Below are 20,199 nucleotides of genomic sequence, written 5' to 3' on the forward strand. Positions count from 1 at the left end.
CCATTATTTATACCCTTTTCTCCCAACGGTGACTCAGAGTAGCTTACAATAGTCTTTCCCTGTTTTATCCTCACAACAACTCTGTGAGTTATAGGTTTGATCTGTTAAAATGGGCTAATAATAACTTTTAGTACCCTACTAATGTCAAACTTCAGTTCCTGTTTTTAACCTGTATTGACTCTCAGTAAATAAACACGCTATTTCTGTGTCAAGGAGAAATGCTTTAATTGGCAATCCACTCTAATCACAATCTTGTTTCCTAAATTGCAGGAGGAAGATTGTAATTACGAAGGTTTTGTCCACATTGTTTTCTAGCACAGTTTTCTTTAATAAAAACATGATAATTGAAGGAGATAAAAATATTCCCTTTACATTATGAACAATGGGCTTTTTTTCTAGTACCCTTTGTCAAAAGCAAAAAATCATGGGGGGGGGGTCCTAGCTGTTGCAATACAATGACACTCATGTGTCCATTATAGTGACAGAATAACTATATTAAAAGGGATTAATTATAAGGTCTACATGTTATCAGATAACTGGTGTTCCTGGTCCTGCAATTTCAGTAATCACTACACCATCCCTATAATCTCATTAGCTGAATAACCTAAAATTTCACAGGCTTAAAACTGGGGTCATTTTATTTTGAATATATAATGGAACCAAAGAAACAAATGGTTAAATCATTGTTAGAGCTCGCTGCCAATACCTGGCAATTGAATTTGACAGTATTTGTTAAATTCATAGCCTGGCTCTCAATACAGCTTATAGTAGCAACACCAAAAATGCTTAATTTGGACAGATGAAACTAATGAGTTTACTCACAATAGGTAGGTAGGGAAAAAGTTTCTAATACTGAGGCATATTTGACTGCATTAACATAATTGCTACATTTACAAATCTCTTGAAATTTCTTGCTGTAGACATACTCATGATACAAAGAATTTGAAGCAAGTTATGTGCCTGTATTCCTCTTCTGGGTGCAATAGAGCATTCGGGAAATTAGGCTGGAAGAAAAGATCAATGCTATTTCAGTGTTTTGAAAAAGTATAAACTGAAGAACATTTTACAGTTTAGGAGCTCATATGTTTAAGAGAGCCAGTGTGGTGTAGTGGTCAGGAGCAGTGGACTCTAATCTGGAGAACTGGGTTTGATTCCCCACTCCTCCATGAGTGGCGGACTCTAATCTGGTAAACCTGGTTGGTTTCCCCACTCCACATGAAGCCAGCTGGGTGACCTTGGGCTAGTCACAGCTCTCTTAGAGCTCTCTCAGACCCACTTACCTCATGGTGTCTGTTGAGGGAAGGTAATTGTAAACTGATTTGAGTCTTAAGTTGTAGAGAAAGTCAGCATATAAAAACCAACTCTTTAATACATAATATCTCCTTTAACACTGGTTATGTGCCGTGAAACAGCTCTATAAAAGATATTGAGCGCACTTGCTCTACTAGGCATGTGTTCACAGAAATATAATTTCTTATGTTTGAGTGTTATGACTCAGCAGTGGGAGGATGGGGCAGATACTGACTACCTGTTAGGTTTCTGTGCTGGGAAGCCTCAACATTGACCTGAGAGAGCTGTAGCTATCTTGTATGTCAACCCTGCAGCTCCTACTGAGGCCCCATTTCTCATCAGTGCATTCCTCATAATCTACCTTGAGAAGTAGTCATTCCACCTGTGGTGGTGCCACACCACTTTCAGTGTGACCATATTATGGCTGAACTGATCATGCTGTAGAGATGTTATCCAGCTCCTCCTCCCCCCACATTACAAGAATTATGACTAAGCTGGCTTGGATCCTATGCTTTTGCTTGTCTTGCTGTCTGGCTGCAGAGCACATTCTTCTGGTAGTTGGTGCTCACAGGGCAGCACTATGCCAGTAGCTGGAAAGAACTATATCCATGCCTCAGGAAGCTAGTGGCCTTTCTTAGGCTGCCACCCTATGGACAGAAGGTGTCATTTCCCCACATTCATCTGCACCGCTGCGGCTCTGACACCTCCGAAGGACCCATATGAAGAAACAGCAGATGGGGGGATGAAGTGAGGAAGGACAAGGAGTTGAAATGTCTCCTGTTTCTGCAAGCTCGGCTCCACTGAGGGAAGGGGGCAATTGCATCCCTTCGTCCCTCACTCAAGCATGCTGACCCTGATGACTTGTTCCTCTGTTTGGCTCCTATGACCACTGGAATTGTCTTTCCAGGAGTAGGGAAAAGCTATAGCAATGCAGGGGAACACAGGAAAACTTCATGTGCTCTCCTAAAACAGATGATAGGGCCATACCCATGGCTAAAGCCAGATTCAAAGAGTTGTTCCAGTTCATATTTTACACTTGCACCCACTTCATTAGCTGCTGAAAGTATAGCTGGTGAATTCTAATCATATGATCCTTCCTTGCATTGGTGCAATCATTTTTGGGGCTTAAACCCTTGAGACTAAGGACCAGTTTAAAAATGCAGATAAGTCTATTTTCCTAGGACTATGACATCATCATCTGAGAGGTGGATCCTTGTATATATCTCCTGCCTGCTCTGGGAGAGAAGCCAGAAAATTGCTGAGACAAGATTGCTCTGTCCAGTGCCCCTTTTAGGCCAATATCAGTCTTCCCATCTTTTTGATGGGGCATCCTTCCACATGAATCACAATGCTCCTTATCAGGGATGTAGGAATGGTTGGGTGTGTGCGGGGAAACTTAATAAACCATATCCGGTAAAAAGTGTGCTTTTAGAATGCTACTAATGCAGCTAAATAAGCAACAACCAAAAAAACCCTCGTCTAAAGAGGTAAAATCTCAGGAAGACCTGCACTACATGATTGTACTGCATACATGGAACAACTCATGATCTGGTCCTGTTTGCTCACCATCCTCAGATCTGTTCAAGGAATATATTCCAGGGGGAAATTGTACAGTTCCACTGTCACTCTTGAGACTACTGAAAGTTGAGCCTCAGGACAATTTTGTGCAGCTTCTACATGTGGTCTTATATTGTATACCCTGTGTTATAAAACCTAGAGAAACATACCTTATTCACTGCATCTGGCCAGTTCTGTGTTTCAAGGCAGAAGCCAGAATGTTTGGGATACACACAGTCTCCTTTACCCTTCAGAGAACCATCTAAGAAATTTCCAGTATAAAACTGAATCCCAGGCTGAGTTGTGTATACCTCTATTGTCCTACCACTAGGAGGATGGTAAGCTCTGTAGAAAAAAAGAAGCTATTAAATACATTGTCAAGAAGATGTAGACAGATTTCATGAAGAAAAGGCTTTGAGACTCCCAAATTGCAACGTGAAAAAAAGATGGATCTTGGAAAACATGGGGCAACTTAGATTGCCCCAGCTAATTTTAGAGGTGTTTGGTCACATACTATGATGTACTTGCCTATTGTGTGTGTGTGTGTGTGTGTGAAGTGCCGTCAAGTCGCAGCCGACTTATGGCGACCCCTTTTGGGGTTTTCATGGCAAGAGACTAACAGAGGTGGTTTGCCAGTGCCTTCCTCTGCACAGCAACCCTGGTATTCCTTGGTTCCTTTTAACAAACACCATAGTGCTTCATGCAGGGAGAAGAGTCCAAGAGACCACAAATATTTTTGGTTCTGATGCAGTTCTAATCATGACACAACCAGTGGCCTCAGGTGGGTATTCATATCCCCATCCAAGCCAGTTCTGTGATGTTCACGCTGGATTGGACAAGCTGGATGTGCATCTAACAATGCACCAGCTGTACATACAGAATACCTAAGATTAACCAAAAGTTCTGTGAAGGGAGTGGTCTGAGACAGATTCCCAAGCACCAAGTCAGCTGATAATCCAAAGGGGCCTTAGAACTACACAGGGAGGTTTGGAGACAACTAGAAGGTTGTTTGGCAGGCCAACAGCAGGCAAACAAATCTAAGAAGAAATCCAGAAAAGTGATGAAGAAAAGAAAGGCAGGAAACACCTGCTAGAGATGGGAAGCTTCAGCAGTAGCACACAGGGAGAACATAGGATTCATCACCCCACACATACCCTTGGGAAAGGGAGGTGAATACACAATAAGCTGCCTTGCACTGAATTACCTATTGGTCCACCAAGGTAAGTATTGTTTAGTTGGACTGACAGCTGCTTCCCAGGGTCTTTCACATCATCTACTACCTGATCCTTTCAATTGGAGATGTCAGAGATTGAACCTGGGACATTGTAAATGCAAGGCAGATATTCTACCACTGAGCCAAGAGCCCTTGGAAACATTCTGATTGGATGAAGTGATTGGAGGAAGGGAATTTCTCATTTAATTGAAAAAAATCCACAGGACAGGAGCAATGCAATCCTATGCAAAGTTACTCCAGTCTAAGTCTATTTTAAATCAATGGTCTCAGACTGGGTAACTCAGCATAGGATTGCACTGAAAGCCTTGGGTCCTGGAGGAAATGTGTTATAAGTGGTGCTGGCTACCTCATCTAATGTGGGGTGTCTAGCATAGCGTCACTTTAGTGGAATTGTTCTGTAACTAAAATGCTGAAGCAACTGGAGTCTTATTATTGTCGAAGGCTGGTTCCGTCTTGCACAGTCCATTAATGGTTAGCACATTACCTTTGTTACTTTTTGCAGGACAATGATTCAGCTCAAACCCAACCCCTTTCTGACTATATATTACTCTTCCTACACACTTGACACTGAGAGACACTGTCCTTCAGTGTTACTCCTCTGAAGATGCCTGCCACAGCTGCTGGCGAAACGTCAGGAAAGAAAATACCAAGACCACGGTTACACAACCCGGATAACCTACAAGAACCAATGGAGTCTTATCGTTTGGGAGGAATGTAACCATGACAAAGGAATACTGAGTCAAGAGACACATTGTCTGAATTGCCAAAATACTTTGAGTAATAAAATAATAGTCCAATAATAGTCTAACATATTTCAGTATGAAGTAGGTTATCACTGCTTTTGAACACATTCTGATACAATCAGGCTGGGTACTCCATTGTTAGTCTTGAAGGTGCCACTGGACTTTTGTTTTATTTTGCCCCATCTCTGCCAGCATCCACCCTTTGTGTTACAAATGGCTCCAAACCACATTTCATAGAGCCAGAGATAAGCTGGTTATGGAGCTAAGATGGAGAAAGGCCAACAAAACGGAGGCTTGATGACACCCCTATCACAAGCCTCCTCTCCCCTGTAATGTTTACTAAGGCAAAATGACTGATGCAACTGTCTCACTGCAAGTTTCTCTATTTGCACTGGCAGTCAATGAAATATTACGAGGCAGGGAAATCTGCAACACAATCACGTCACATTGCACACTAAGCCTTACTAATCATAATGAGGCAGAGGAGGAAGAATGGCATGAAACAAACGGACCAGGTTAGTATGCTGTTATAGTGGCTCACAGCCACCATAAATGGATGATGAACGCAACAACCAAATATCTACCTTGCACAAAACTGCAGCTCTTTAGCCTGCTTCAGACAAAAGTTGTGGTCAAACCCACTGAGCTGAAACTTCTCCAGGTGACTTCCAAGCACTACTGGCTCCCTCAGATCAAAAGCTGTATCTTGCACTGAAGCGACTTCTCCTGATGGAGAGAAAACCAAAAAAGGACACTGTAACTATATAGCAGGCTTTTATTATGGCACTTTAAAAAGTGAAACTGGTATTGCTGAAACTGACATCTGGAAAAAGCTACTTGCACAATTGAGACCTCCACAGCAATGGATCAAACACTTGTCAATTTAAAGAGAGATTCCCCAAGCCACAAATGGTGTCCAAACAAAGCTGCCTAGTGTTGTCATCAGAATATGGTGCTGGAAGCAGCTCTGGGACAAACTCTGCTTGCTGGGGAGGCAGGAGGAAAAGCAGCTTACCACTGAGGAGCAATGGCTCAATGGTAGAGTCCACGCTTTGCCTACAGATGGTTCAAGTCTTGAATCCCTGGGATCTCCAGTTAAGATCTCAGTTGTGTTGGGAAAGACCTTTTACCACGACAAGCTCTGGAGAGCTGTAGCAATTCAGAGAAGACACCAGTTAAAAGGACCAATGTTTTCACTCAATATAAGGCAAGTTCATGTATCGTGAGTTTTCTACTATATTTCGTTTTTAAATATTCAGCGTAAACTGAGTTAGGATCTAAGATACATTCCAGACAACGATCTTGCTGCCTTGAGCGCTGAATTGTCTTGTATACTGGAGGCATAGGAGCAAGATGAGAGGCAACAAAGGAAGCAATGTTTGTCATAACTGCTTTGAAATGAAATTCCAGACACCTAAAATATGATGCAAATTCCTAAAAAAATCATTATCAGATCTGAAATATTTTTTCTAACCTGAATTTAAAAAGCTTCAGAATGTAGGTGAAAAGCATGTAACACAATTTCTTTATGCAGCTTCAAAAAACAGTCCCATATTTGATTGGGAGGTTGTTTGTTTTTGGGTTTGTTTTTTTGATAAACTAATGAAGGTGAAAGGATAATTAGGACACTTGCTGCTGAATTCGTGTGTCCTACATGGAGGCCAATTCTATCCAGTTGAACATAGTAAGTAGCTCCTGAGAATATATCCTTAGTTTTAAAACCATTCATTTTCAGATTCACCAACCTGTCGGGATTTGATTTTCATCCACAGGTAGATAAGAGTCTGCCTCTATGGTAAACTTATGGTCATAGATATTGGGTGACCCCTGAAAGATGACAAAAGAAAAGTATACAAATACCAAAAATAGAATTTTATGCTACTGTTATAAAGAGGGATACATCTGAGGGAGAAGAGGAGGAGAATGGAAAACAATATTAAAATGTTATGCCAGACATGCATAAGAATTGCTTTGCTGAATCAGACCAAAGGCCCATCAGCATACACTTCAAAACTCCATCCCCTTTATCATGGGATTGTTTGGGAAGTGAAACCATTCTCCCAAATAGACAATCATGCTTCCAGACCAACAAGTTTAAACTTCTCCTGAAGGAGTAGGTTTGCAAGTTACCATTAGACTTGTTTCTACAGATTGTTGTTTAGATTTCTTATGTAGTATACAGTGCTTATAACCCATTTCAGCTGATTTGCCAGGTGCAACCCTTCCTTAAGAAGTGCAATCTGGCTACACTGATCTTGTCATAGCCAAATTAGATTACTGTTAGATTACTGTAATCAAGATTACTGTGCTTGAAGATGGAGAGTAGGAGAGTAGCAATCCAAACCTGGGTCCCCCCAGATCTTAGCTTCACACTCAAACCATTACTCTGCACTTGCTCTTTGAATCTGAATGCCACAACCTTTATTCAGAACGTCCTTTTTATAAAGGATCTTGCCATCATCTGGTATTCTCCCATCAGGATCACTGTAACACATTCAGTGTGGGGCTGACCTTGAAGATAATTCACGATCTTCAACTAGAGCAAGATGAGGTTCAATGTAGCACTGTGGTTCCAGTGTTGGACTAGGACTGTGGCTACCTGGGTTCAAATCCACAGCCATGAAGTTCACTGAATAACCTTGAGGCCACTCATTTTCTCCCAGTTTAATCTACCTCACCGGGTTGTTGTGAGGAGAACACTGAAAGAAAACAAGAGCTTTGCACACCACCCAGAGGCAAGGTAGATTAAAAATGTGATAGAATGACTATAGTGATCAAAATGTTAACAAGAATGGGTTGCTAAGGGCAGTTTCCTCCAATCTCAGTTCATTTGTGCTGCTAGTTTGCTTCCTGATTACCCTTTTTCGACCCTCTAAATGGCCTGGTTTCTGCATACTTTAGGAAACACCTCCTCTCTACCCTTTAAGATCGTAAGATGAAACCAAAGTCCTTCATTTAAATTAATATGGTCTGCTATGGCAGCAACAAAGAGGCTACAACAGTCAAGAGAAAATGGTAAGAAAAGGTGTGTTAGCAGAAATTCCAGTGGTCAAGTTGTTCTAGCAGCATGTTGTAAGTTAGAAAAGCTTTAAAAAAATTATCTTACCTGCCCTGCAAGATTGAAGTAGGCATGGTTTGTCAGACTGACTGGAGTTGTCTTACTGCTTTGAGCTCCATAATTTATCGTTAGCTCCCCGTTGTTCAGAGTATACGTCACCCATACTCCCAGCTCTCCAGGATATCCCTCCTCACCATCTGGGCTTACTCTGTAAAACCGTACACCATCTGACAGCACTTCAGGGGCCCAGACAGCCTGCAATACAGTTTTTGTTAACAAGTTTATTAAAAATGTTATCCTCATTTCCCCCATGGACTGGCATACCTATGAGTACATGGTATGCCAAAACCATCATGTATTACAATCACAGCCATCTGGGATTTTAAATGCTACTGAGAAGGAAGGCTTTTCTCTGCAGCACTGGGCTGTATCATGTGAATCGCAAGAATGATCTTTCCCTCATTCCCCCAGAAGCCCCCTGAAATCTCCAAAAAACTACTTTGGGAGCCAGAGAGCCTCATTCGTAAAATGCCATGGGACACAGGGAATTGAAGTGAAGAAGGGAGATGTAGGCCACATTGGTTGCTTATGCATGGGAATTTTACCTGAGGTTCGTTGCTCGCTGGACCAACACTTTCTTCTTGTGAAGCTAGGCACCAGTAGTCTCCAAGCTCAAAACAAGAATCTTTTGAGTCCCCGCCCCTTGAAATGCTGCTTTGTAATTGGCTGTAGCGCCTAGACGTTTCCCCCCCCCCCATGGAAACCCAAGTGCTGGGTCAAAAAGCGTTTTAAAAAACAAAAACAAAACGGAGCTCCCTAAAAGGAATGGGGGGACCCCACGCCTCATTTCTAAATGCCTCTCTTCTGATCAGAAAGAACTCCCAGGAAGCAGGAAGCATTTGAATCCCAGCCTCTTTACACTTTATAATAGGCTGTAGTTCTTTCCGTGAGAGAAACATCACTCCCTCAAGCTTCCATGTCCCGCGTTTGCCTTATGCATGGGGATTTCAAGTGATGGCTGGCAGTGAGGTCATCTCTAATGGAGGGAAAACTCATGCATAACTCCAAGGAACAACTGAGACAGACGGGGGGCGAACATGAGTGAAAGTACCCATGCATAACCGACCATTGTCCCCCCTACCCTCTTGTGTCAAGGGAGCCTCTTGCATCAGAAGAAACTCTACAAATGAACAGGCAAGGAAAGGTGATGCCTCCCAATTCCCCCTCCTCACTACAGGCCCCAGGGCCTTACAACGTTTTTTCCAAGAGGCTCTCACAACTCCCAGCATCAACTTTTCAGAAGTTTGGGGGGCTGCTCAGGGACACGAAGTAGGAAAGATCCACATCCACAAGCCCCATTGTGCTTGTAGTTACAAGCCGATATGGCCTAGAAAGCAAGACCTGGGCAGCCTGGTACTCTCTCAGAGGCATAGGTGCGAAAAAAATTCAAAGAGGTTCATAAATTCAGAGAATTTGTGCATGCTAGGATGACTGCTCAAGTGTGTTCATGTAATCAGCCAGCTAGATCAATTATTAAATTACTATCAAGCACATTTCAACTTTTAAAGAAATATATTTTAATCAGTTAATAAAATTAAGATCTTAATCATGTTATTAAACAATTCATTAAAATTATGTATTGTTATTTTTTTGCCATCAAGTCACAGTGGACTTATAGCAACGCCATAGGGTTTACAAGTCAGTATGCAGTCAGTATGCACAGAAACCATATTGTTTGCTATGTCAACCAGCTTAAGAGTTCTATAAAAAGCCAGCCATGATAGCCACTCCATTTTGAAGCATTTCCTGTCCAACTTCACAGTTGCCCTAGGTTAAAGAGGCTTGGTCTCCTGACAGGCCCAAACTAGAAGTTAGTTAAGACAGGAATCTTAAAGAACACCATTTGCAAAAATAGTCTCAGAGCGGCTCCCCACAAGTACTTCCATGCTGAGTTTGCTGTTTCTCTGTATCTGCATTCCTAATAGGATAAACTGGCTGTTCTATCCTTGTTCTGTACTAAAATATGCTATAACTTGCTTAGGTCTGCATACTTTTGGGAATGCCTCCCTGCTTCCCATTATGATCCGAGATGGCCCCTGCCTAGAGTCCTCAGCAGAACTTTCTCTGTGGTGGCAGCATTCCCATGGGATCTGTTATTACAGGCATGTGTTGCAGTCTATCTCTGCAGATATTTTGTAAGCAGTGCCAAACATTTTTAGTTCGGTGTTCTTTCAAATAAACCCTGAGTATGTGGCTTCTTCTATTGTCTAAGCTTAAACGTGGGGAACATTTTGGATGAAGTGTATTCAGATGAAATTTAGAAATCAGATGTGGTAGCCTTTTTAAATAAATAAGTAAATTCTGAGTGTGGGGGGGTATAAATAAGACAAGTAATATGAAAGTAATATGCACAGACAGACCTTGAATTGGATCCAATTATTCCATTCTGCTGATGCCAGAGCCTTCCCCTACTATTGGCAAGACGGAATAAAAGGATCCAAACCTCTGCTTTAGTATACTGCTATCTGTCAGTTCGATCATGAGCACATTTACCTTGTCAAATCCTTTTATTCCACCATGCAAACTGTTGGGTCCATTGTTGATGGCCAAGTGATACTCCTTTCCTTCCACCATAAATTTCCCTTTGGCAATTCTATTTGCGACCCGTCCTATAACCGTTCCAAAATAGGGGTGCTTCCTGATGTAGCCTGAGCAAAATAAAATAAGATTGAAAAGGGGAATGTAAGTGTTTTTAAGCTGCTTACATTTCAGACACTGACCTTGGCTCCTCAGGCTCCTCTGCTGAGGACTTATGTCGGATTCACTGAGCTGGTTGGAGGGGGTCATGACAGCCCCTAAAATGTGGGTATGATATTCAAGTGGTCAAACAGATGTGCATTATCGTGTTTCTGTCCACCAAGAACATCCTAAAAATGCACATTGTCTGGCATTTATCACCATCTGGTATTCCTTGGTGGGGGGGATCATCTTCATCAGGAAATAGTGAGCATGATATTTCCAAGAACAGGGAAATATTCAAATCCGAATAAATAAGATACATTGAGGCTCTGAATCTGCTTCCATTTTGCCAGGCCTTTGCTTGTCAGCTCTAAGAGGTACAACTGGGTAGATGATCCCTCCCATATAAGCATTTTTACATTAAACTTCTAACTTTTGCATTTATCATCTTGGTTGCTAGCCATTTTGCAGACAACAGTGAAAAGCAAAATTTAAAAAATAGAAATAAAGCTTAGAAAAGGTAAGTGTAACAATTACAATTATGTTGCAGATGCAAGAAGTTCAAAAATTTCACAGCTTAAATAGCAGTTTACAAAAAACAGCCTTTGGCATACTAATTGTAACAACTGCTCTAGGGTGTTTTTCCTAAGAGCAATCGTTACAAACAGCACTACATCCATATTGAAGTAGTACACTCTAATCTCAGTAGGTTTGCCCTGCCTCTCTGGGAAAAGAGCCAACTGGGTTTTTTCCCTTGCTGTGTGCACAGGCCTCATGAGGAAGACAATTGCTTCCTTTTTGCAGTGGAAACAGGAGGGGGAGAGTTACAAAGCAATGGCTGTTAACAAGAAGAGCAATTAACGCTAGTTCAGCCCCAGACTTTACACAGGAATAGCCTGTTCTCTGAGGCATTCAACAGCAGCTAGGCAGAGTTCATGTAACAGCCCCTATTGGACTTTTGGATGCTCTGGTTATGATGGAAGAACATGGGAAACGCTGACTGGAAACATTACAAATTGGGGAGCAGAAAATTGCAGCCTGTAGAATAAAAGACATTTGCAGTCCTGTCTCAAGAGACATTTCAACCTCTCTGTTCGGAAATCTACTTACAGTGTTCATTGGGAGACAGTAACGCTTGAATCCACTTGAAGGTCTAATTTATTTAAAGGCTTAAGCAACGAATCAGACACTGAAGTTAATTCATCTTGTTTGCTATGTAATTTTGGAGCCTGACCTTCCTCTGAGGAACTTAAGTAGGGTTGCCAACCTCCAGGGGGGCCTGGAGATCTCCCAGAATTATGACTGATCTTCAGAGAACAGCGATCAGTTCCCCTGAAGAAAATGGCTACTTTGAAGGGTGGACCACATGGCATCCTTCCCAGGTTCCACCTCACCCCCAAATCTTCAGGAATGTCCCAACTTAAGAGTTGGCAACCCTAAACTTAAGGATGCTTTAGCATCACAACAATCCTTTTGGGCAAATTAAGCAACACACACACACAAACTCCTTGACCACTGTGTGAACAGACTGCTGGGCATGATGGGCCTTGGCCATCCAGCATGGCTTTTCTTATGTTTTTATGTTCTTAACACCTTTCCATGCGGAGAACTATTTCTGCTAACTCATTCTGCATAGGTAGTTTATGGGGCACTGGCCTTGGTGCCTCCTCACAGCTGCATTGCAAACAGTTTACCCCACCAGTCTGTTCAAAACATGGACGGGAATACAGCAACTTGTGCATGGAATTCCCAGTACTCACAACGGTCCTCCAACCCACCTGGAAAATATCCCAGACACAACAATCTCAGAATCAACTGTGTACCAGGCTCCACTGGGCAGGAGAACTTACGCTAAAGGGAAGTAAGAAACTGACCACAGTCTCGCTGACATGGGTAGTTCCTTTATTTGCATGAGAGACAAACCACACCAACTTCCACTTCAGACATGTCAAGTTAAAAGTGTTGAAAAACAATATCATACAGAACACGGGTATCTGGCATCCAGGTTCTTGACAAATGAGATTGAACCATCATTATCCACTCACAAGTTCTGAAATAATGTTGTAATGCTTCACGGAGAACAGAGAATACCTGAGTACTAAACTCCTACTCCGTTTTGGGGGCAAGGCTTCATGTGCAGTACATTCTTATGGCCTTCTCTAATACCTCAACCATGAAAACTCTTAGCTAGCTGTGAGAAGTTTGGGGAGGATTTCACCTAGAATCTATGGTATACCATAGAGTCGATCCTCTGAAGCTGCCATTTTCTCCAGGGGAACTAATCTCTGTAGTCTGGAGATAAACTGTGATTCCAGGAGAACTCTAGGCCCCACATGGAAGCTGGCAGCCCTATGTGAGAATCCATTGGGCAGCATTTGTGTAACATTTGAGAAATGCAGAGACTGACTTCTCAGTACCCATTAAATAGAAGTATTAGCGCTTAGAATTGCACTTCACTCCCACTTCTGGCTGAGGCCTAGTCTGGAGAATCATCAGATAAGATGGTATGCCTGTGTTTTGTTTGTACCATTTCAGTGTGTGTGTGTGGGGGGGGGGGGGGGTAACATAAGGAAATTGCTCAGTAGTGTGGAAAAAATTCCCCCACACTGAAAACTAGAAGTCAGTGAGTATAGTTTTAGCATAACTTTTTTATTTTACATGTGCAAGGACTGGATGGCGGGTGGGGGGGAGCCCTTAGCTGCAGTGCAAAGTGTTACAGTGCAGATACACGTTCACCACTTCATCTGCTGCATGTGCAATCCTGGTCCCAATATTTAAATATGAAACAAACAGTGCTGGCTTAAAGGTTCAGGAGGCCTCGAACTGATGCAGCATGGAACAGGTTGCATAGATGTAAACTTAAATGTGCTAAAATATGGAGGGGCAACAACTGTAGTGGGAAGACAGCAAGCAAAAAAAGGGCTAACCTCCCCCTCCGCTGTTTTGTTGCCCTCCACTGCTGTTACTAAAACTGTTTTTAAGAACATCTGTAACATCTAATGTGCACATTTCTCTTAAAGGGTAATATGCCTCTGAAGCTGACTTATCCACGGAACTTACGTATGTGTAAACATACATATGACGGGCTTATAACTTCCTTGGTTTGAAAGGGACTTTTCCTATTAGCAAGGTTCTTAGAATTTCACTGACCAGGAAAGAACAAGGGTTACACATATTGTTAGATTCTGCAGTACTGTTGCACAATAGCTATACTTTTGAAATAGGATTTTCTTGTGCAAACAAGCCAAACCAGTTGCACATGATTGCTACAGCGGAATAGCCAACAATGTGTGGATGCAGCTATTGTATAATGGAGCAACAACAAAACCTAGTTTCCTTTAACTTAGCGGTTTATTATTTAACACTGAACTTCAGGGCCTGAAAAGAAAGGAATATAACAACACTTAGCTAATGCTGTTTCTTGTCCATTAGGCCCAGGATTGTCCTGGCCAATTCTAGAACAATTTGTATATGCCTTGCAGTCCTGCAGTTTACTAGCAGGGAAGTGAACTGTCTCTCCTGTTGCACTGAGGCCTTCTGGGTTATCCTCTTAAAGAGGTAGTACACAACAGCAGCCATTGATTGCCAGGCTAGTGCCTATTTGCGTGGCGTGCTCTGGCGAGACATAGGCCCATTGTGAGTGAGAAACCTGTGCATACCCCAGATGCGTGACCCAAAGACAACATACAGCAAGCTTGGAGGAATGGCACAACTTTGTTTGCAGCAGCAAGGCATTGGAATGGCATGGGAGCGTTATCCTTCCATCGACCTGCCACCATTGCAGGCCAATGTGGAATTCCCAGCACATGCTGGGACCCATTTGAGATGGCAGTTCCTGGGACACACGAGGACGGCAGCCAGCTGTGTGGTCCCCTACACTTGGAAGGAGGCCAACCTGACAGCACATGGCAAGGCATGCCCCCTGACAGCCCCGCACCGGGGTTGTTCCTGGCAGCCTTCCATCTTGGCATGTCCCCTTCCGGCCTCCCCCAAAATCCCTTATTGGGATCCTCTCTGTTGGAGAAAGGGGCATGCAGGCCAGCTTTCCCCCCAAACTGGATCCGGCCCCCATGCCAAACCACCCAAAGTTGTGACGAAATGAAATAACACTAATTAACAAAACATCAAACAGCATGATACAGCAGTGGGTGGGACGGACAAACGAAAGCCAACTGAGGACTGCCCCGGAGTGAGGCCTCTTTATATGCAAGGACGCTGGACCTGAGTGAAAACCCCAGGTCCGGCTGCCTGGAGGCCCGCCCTACCTCCCGGGAGCCCGAGCCTGATTGGCTCGTTTAAACAGGCTCCCGGCCAATAACGGGCGGGCACGCGGCCGTAAACGTGGCGTCGGGTCCGATGCCGCATTTCCTTTGCCGCTGACGCCCAGTAACATCGCAGAGGAGCCCAGCTTGGACTAGAAGCCCCGGGCTCCCCGCACTTATTGGCCAGCCGCCCCTGGAGTGGGGAAACCGGCTCACCCCGCGCCCTCCGCGGCCCAGCCCAGCAACCTTGGGCTCTTCGATGGGGTGAGTCAGTGCCCCGTTTATCTAAGTTCTAGATTTATATCTGCGGTTGCCCACCTCCAGGTAGGGCCTGGAGCTCTCCTGGTATTACAACAGATCCCCAGATGAAAGAGATCAGTTCCCCTGAAGAAAAAGGCTGCTTTGGAAGGTGGACAATATGGCACTGCTGTACCCTGTTGAGGTCCCTCCCCTCCCCCCCCCAGACTCCACCCCTCAAATCTCCAGGTATTTCCCAACCCAGACTTGGCAACCCTATTTATAAATAGCTTTATAAATAGCTATTTATAAATACCTTTCTGTATAAAGAGCACTCGAGATGAGTAGCAATAATGCAGGATACCACAGTTGGCACATAAAACATAATGATCTAACAATGTCAAAACCTCAAGGCAGCAAAAGCAATCAGGTACTTTCAAAGGCCTTCCAGAACAAATGTGTTCTTCTTTAAAGTCTGTGTGCATCACAGGGACTCAAGCCTAAACAAGATGTTGAACTGGGCCTGAAAAAATCTGGAAGGCAGTGTTGTTGATCAAGCACTGGCATTAAAATTCTGCCCCTGAGGGGACACTGATGGATGCATTAAAATTATTTCTGATTTAATGGGTTTTTTTAAACAGGCAAGTCAAATGTAGTGTTGCCAACTCCAGGTTGGGAAATTCCTGGAGATTTTGGGGGTGGAGCCTGGGGAGGGCAGAGACCTCAGCAGCGTATAATGCCATATAGTCCACCCTCCAAAGCAGCCATTTTCTCCATGTCAACGGACCTCTGTTGTCTGGAGATCAGTTGTCATTTCAGGAGATCTCCAGGCCCTACTTGGAGGTTGGATCACCCTAAGCCAAAATTATTGCCACGGGGTCTTCCATGGCATCAGAGGTGGTTAACCCCTATATGGGTCATTTTAAAGAACGATTTATATATTCTGCTAACAATCCTGCTTAGAATGCATAATTAAACAGTGGTGCTATATTGATGATATTTTCTTGTCGTGGAAAGGTAGTCAGAATCAGCTGTTAGATATTCATAAAGGGCTACACTTGCATGATGAGAATATCAAGCTTGAACTGTGTACGGATTATCAAAATACAGCTATCAATTTTTAGACATTATGGCCAGCAAGAGAGAGGAAAAGATCTATATAGATTTATATTTTAAAAACCTGCAGATAAAAATTCTTTCCTCAGATGCGATAGCCAACACCTATTACACATCAAAAAAATCTGCCATATAGTCAGTTGATTAGGAGAAATTGCGCTTACACACAGGAATTTAATAAAGAAGTTACTATTCTAAAACAGACCTTGGCACAGGGTACCAATGTCAGGTCTTACAATTGCCTTATTCCAAGGCCATTGTCTCTAGTAGGAAGGATCTGTTGCAATGTAAGGGGGGGAAACCCCTTGGGATACTTTCATGCAGCCTGACTTCTAACATATAAGTGTCAGAAACAGCATACATAAAAATTGGAAGCTGTTACACAGTACCCCCATGTGTGACAAAAAAAACCATTACCTCAACAGAAAGTCTAATTCGAGAGATCAGTTAGTACACAGTAATACATCTCAACCTAACAGTACCCAGTGGATCTTACCAGGATCTAGTCTGCCTCAGAGACATTTTCCCTGTGGTAACTGCACACTTTGCAACTGTACATGCAGCATGAAGAGTTTTATAAATTCAATTATATAAATCCAACTGATAAGAAGCAGTATACTTTTAAGAACTTCACGTCATGTAGTTCTGATTGTGTTGTTTATATTATAAAATACTCTTGTAATAAGCCAGATATTGGCAAAACCAATAAAAAAGTTAAAATACGCATTGCTGAACATAAAATCAACACTTATATCCAAAGAAAGAAAGAGGCGCTCCGTTTCACCATTTCTTAGAGCACAATTATTGTCCCACAGACTTTTTCTCTGAAATGTAGCAGCTGCTGTGGGAACCTTCTGGCAATGTTACTATACAGATAAGGAATATTTAGCTTTGTTTAATTATGCACATCTGTGAGACTAGCCTGTATTTCTCAATTTAAGAACTTTGATTCCAACAATGTGCATTCTAAAGTATGTTCTAATACACTAGCAAACCACCCTGTAAACAAAGTCTGCCTAGGAAACATCGGGATGTGACGCCACCCCATGGGTCAGGAATGACCCGTTTCTTGCACAGGGGACCTTTACCTTTACCTAAAGAAACAGATAATGATTTATGCAGTGGGTACTGGTTTGTGGCTCCTGGAACATCAACATATTAACTATGTTTCTCACATGTACAGTTATTACCATCTTTCCAGATGTTGTTTTTAAATATTTTAATGACACATGTATCTATTATTTCTACACCTGTCTATATTTATATATATTTTACAGATTCCACCTAACAAAGCATAGGCAAAATGCATAGGGGTTATTAACCCCCTGCACTGATCACCTTTTTGCCTTTTCTTGGTTTGCTGCATTGCATGCCAGCTGAAATGCCCTCACTGCCTTCAAAGACACCCTCACTGCCTTCAAAGACACCCTCACATTGAACAGATGACAGTAGTCTGATGGGGATGTTTACCCAGAATACTTCTCCAGTAAAAGCTACAATTGCCTAAACAGATTAAAGGCATTTGTGGCCACATCCAATACCTATTTATTCAGGAACAGTGAGGATTTCAGGAACTGTAGAACTTTTAGGGAGAACATTACCCCACCCAGAACAGGTTTTTCCCATAATTCAGTTTATATACCCCAGCCACCCTGAATGTATGGAAAGGCAGGCTATAACATTACAAAATGATAAGTACTCCTGTTGTGTTCAGGAGTTAAACCACAGCATTGCAAATACATTTTAGGACTAAGCCTTGAAAGGAAGCATGTTTACACACTGCAATCTGAAGTGATATGTAACCTAACAATTATATGCCCAGTACATGCATTCTAGTTATCAAAGCAGAGGAAAGCATAGTAAATAGATTACGCCACACCGGTACTCCATGTAATGCCTTTTTAAAAAAGATAATTTAAACCCACCTTCCAAGCAGTCAAAGCCCAGAACAACGTCTGAGAACTTTCCATCTCTGCTTTTAGTCTTCAAGGCAGTAATAATGCAGCCTAGGGATATAATCTCCACTTCAACTGCATCGGATTTGAGCAGGAATTTTTCTACAGCCTCTCCACCATGAGGTAAATCCCCAAATTTCTCTCGTGTCACTTTTGTCATTGTTCCCCTCCCCTAGGCCTTATCTGTAAAGAAAAAGAGACAAGCACGGAGTCAGATGTAATCAAGGCAAAGTACATGAAAAGGTACTTTGAACAAAAGTTTCTGGCAACAATCAACACTCAGTCAGCTGATGTGGGAGGGCAGATTCCAGACTAAGCTTGCTCTAGTTGTCTCCACAGTGCAGATCATCCTATGGATGTTTACTAGGAAACAAGTCGACCTAAGTACAATGGTGCTTATTCGTAAATCAGGGAACATAGGACTGCACTTCAGCAACAGCAAGGCAAAACTTGTCTGTCAGATACACACTAAAAAAATGCAACATCTAGCTGATATTTGTATGCAGGCAAACAAAAGAGGTGAGAAGGAAGGTAAGGGTTGTACTTGGCTGGACAAATTGCATATGCTGTATGTAGGTCTTTTATTTTTTAATGCAAGAGGCTAAAATAGGACTGCTTTAGAAATGTTACATCAGGGATTTTGCTCCCAGTGTACACTGAGAGAAATGTGATTGTGATGGATAAAAATAATCTCAGGGTCTAAAAGATACTTTGTAAGCAGGTTTCCAGTGGCACAGGAGGACGTCAGGAGGAGAGTTTATACTCAGACTTTCATTCTTAGAACTATTGTTCCGAATACTAATTTTAAGGACATAAGTAGATGTGAAGTTGGAATGTGACACAATGTGTTCAAAGCACATAGATGATATGTACTCAGACAGCACGGCAATATTTCTGGAGAATTACACGCTGGACCTTGTAGATCCCTCAGATTTATACGAGAGAGAGACAGAGAGTGCATGCATGGGTTCAGAAGCCTGCAAGTTCTTTTGTTTATGTGTGAACTAGTATAATAATCACTGCATGGGGGCAATGAGCTGTCAGGCACCATGACAGCCACTGCTTCCTCCTGGGTTTGTTACTATTCCCAAAGCTTACATGGAAAATGACCGCTGCTCACTTTAATATACTGCTGTAGAGCAGGTGGAGATGTTACTGCAGCCAGCTATTCCCCATAAATTCAACAACACAAGTGTGCTATATTTGTATGTGTAGTGCCTGAAGTGGGGCTTTCTCAAATTACTGTGATTTTTTTTTTAAATGCATCTTGAAAAATTTCTCATCACAAAAATAGCTACTGTGATCTTTTGCATGTCCCTAATATAGCATCTCATAGACACAAGGTTGTTTTATTTATTTAGTCAGATTATTGGTTCAATGTGGTCCGACTGGCAGAGAAACCCTTACTACCCAAGATTCCTTCCACGCTGGTTCCCCAACCCAAAGGACTCCAGGGATCCACTATATGCCCCATTGGGATTCTAAGGACAGGAAAATGGAGCAGCATAGAAGTTTATTCCCTCCCTCCCAGCATTACTAATCCAAAATGGGCCCCCACATTCATGATTTAAAAAAAAATCCCTGGGAGTTTTGAGCAGAGAACTGCCTGATTTTGTCCAAAGGTATGGTGTCTCCTGGCAGAAAGAACAGCTGAATTGTATATGAAACTAGAGTCAGCTTACTGACACATCTAGGCTGTGCATTGTTTGACTGACAGTTACTATCCAGAGCTTCCAGCAGAAAAATCTCTCAATTCTGATACAGTTCATGACATGCAAGATAATTTGAACAGATCTTACCAGCATTTTAAATAACAAAATCGCCCTTTAATTCCCACATTTTTGCTAACTGACATCAACACCCTTGAATTATTATAGCTCTTTAGAGTTATCGTTTTATGTTGTGTATATGTACTGTAACCCACCTTGGCCCACATCGGTGGAGAAAGCAGTCAAAAATATTTCAAAGAAAGAAAAATGGATACAAATCTGGTGCTCGCTTATCTTTT

General features: G+C 42.4%; 1 protein-coding gene across 1 annotated transcript; it reads right to left on the reverse strand.

Moving 5' to 3' along the window:
• Window positions 1–926: 926 nt before the first annotated feature.
• GALM (galactose mutarotase) lies at window positions 927–18,388 on the reverse strand. Its single transcript, XM_056853018.1, has 7 exons — window positions 18,162–18,388; window positions 10,436–10,590; window positions 7,931–8,137; window positions 6,570–6,651; window positions 5,409–5,550; window positions 3,018–3,192; window positions 927–1,004 (listed from the first exon to the last, which is right to left on the reverse strand). The coding sequence occupies exons 1-7, from the start codon at window positions 18,349–18,351 to the stop codon at window positions 927–929; spliced, it is 1,029 nt and encodes a 342-aa protein (XP_056708996.1). The 5' UTR covers window positions 18,352–18,388.
• Window positions 18,389–20,199: the final 1,811 nt, after the last annotated feature.

Source organism: Euleptes europaea, chromosome 7 (genome assembly GCF_029931775.1).
Source record: "Euleptes europaea isolate rEulEur1 chromosome 7, rEulEur1.hap1, whole genome shotgun sequence".
In the NCBI taxonomy this organism is placed as follows: Eukaryota; Metazoa; Chordata; class Lepidosauria; order Squamata; family Sphaerodactylidae; genus Euleptes; species Euleptes europaea.

What these genes read in the sequence shown, in the direction of transcription:
- GALM (XM_056853018.1), bottom strand. Translation starts at nt 18,351, where the DNA reads ATGACAAAAGTGACACGAGAGAAATTTGGGGATTTACCTCATGGTGGA. An exon ending in GGGCTTTGACTGCTTGGAAG is followed by an intron (nt 10,591 to 18,161) that starts GTGGGTTTAAAT and finishes TATTTTGCTCAG; the next exon opens with GCTACATCAGGAAGCACCCC. An exon ending in GGCCAGATGCAGTGAATAAG is followed by an intron (nt 1,005 to 3,017) that starts GTATGTTTCTCT and finishes CTTTTCTTCCAG; the next exon opens with CCTAATTTCCCGAATGCTCT.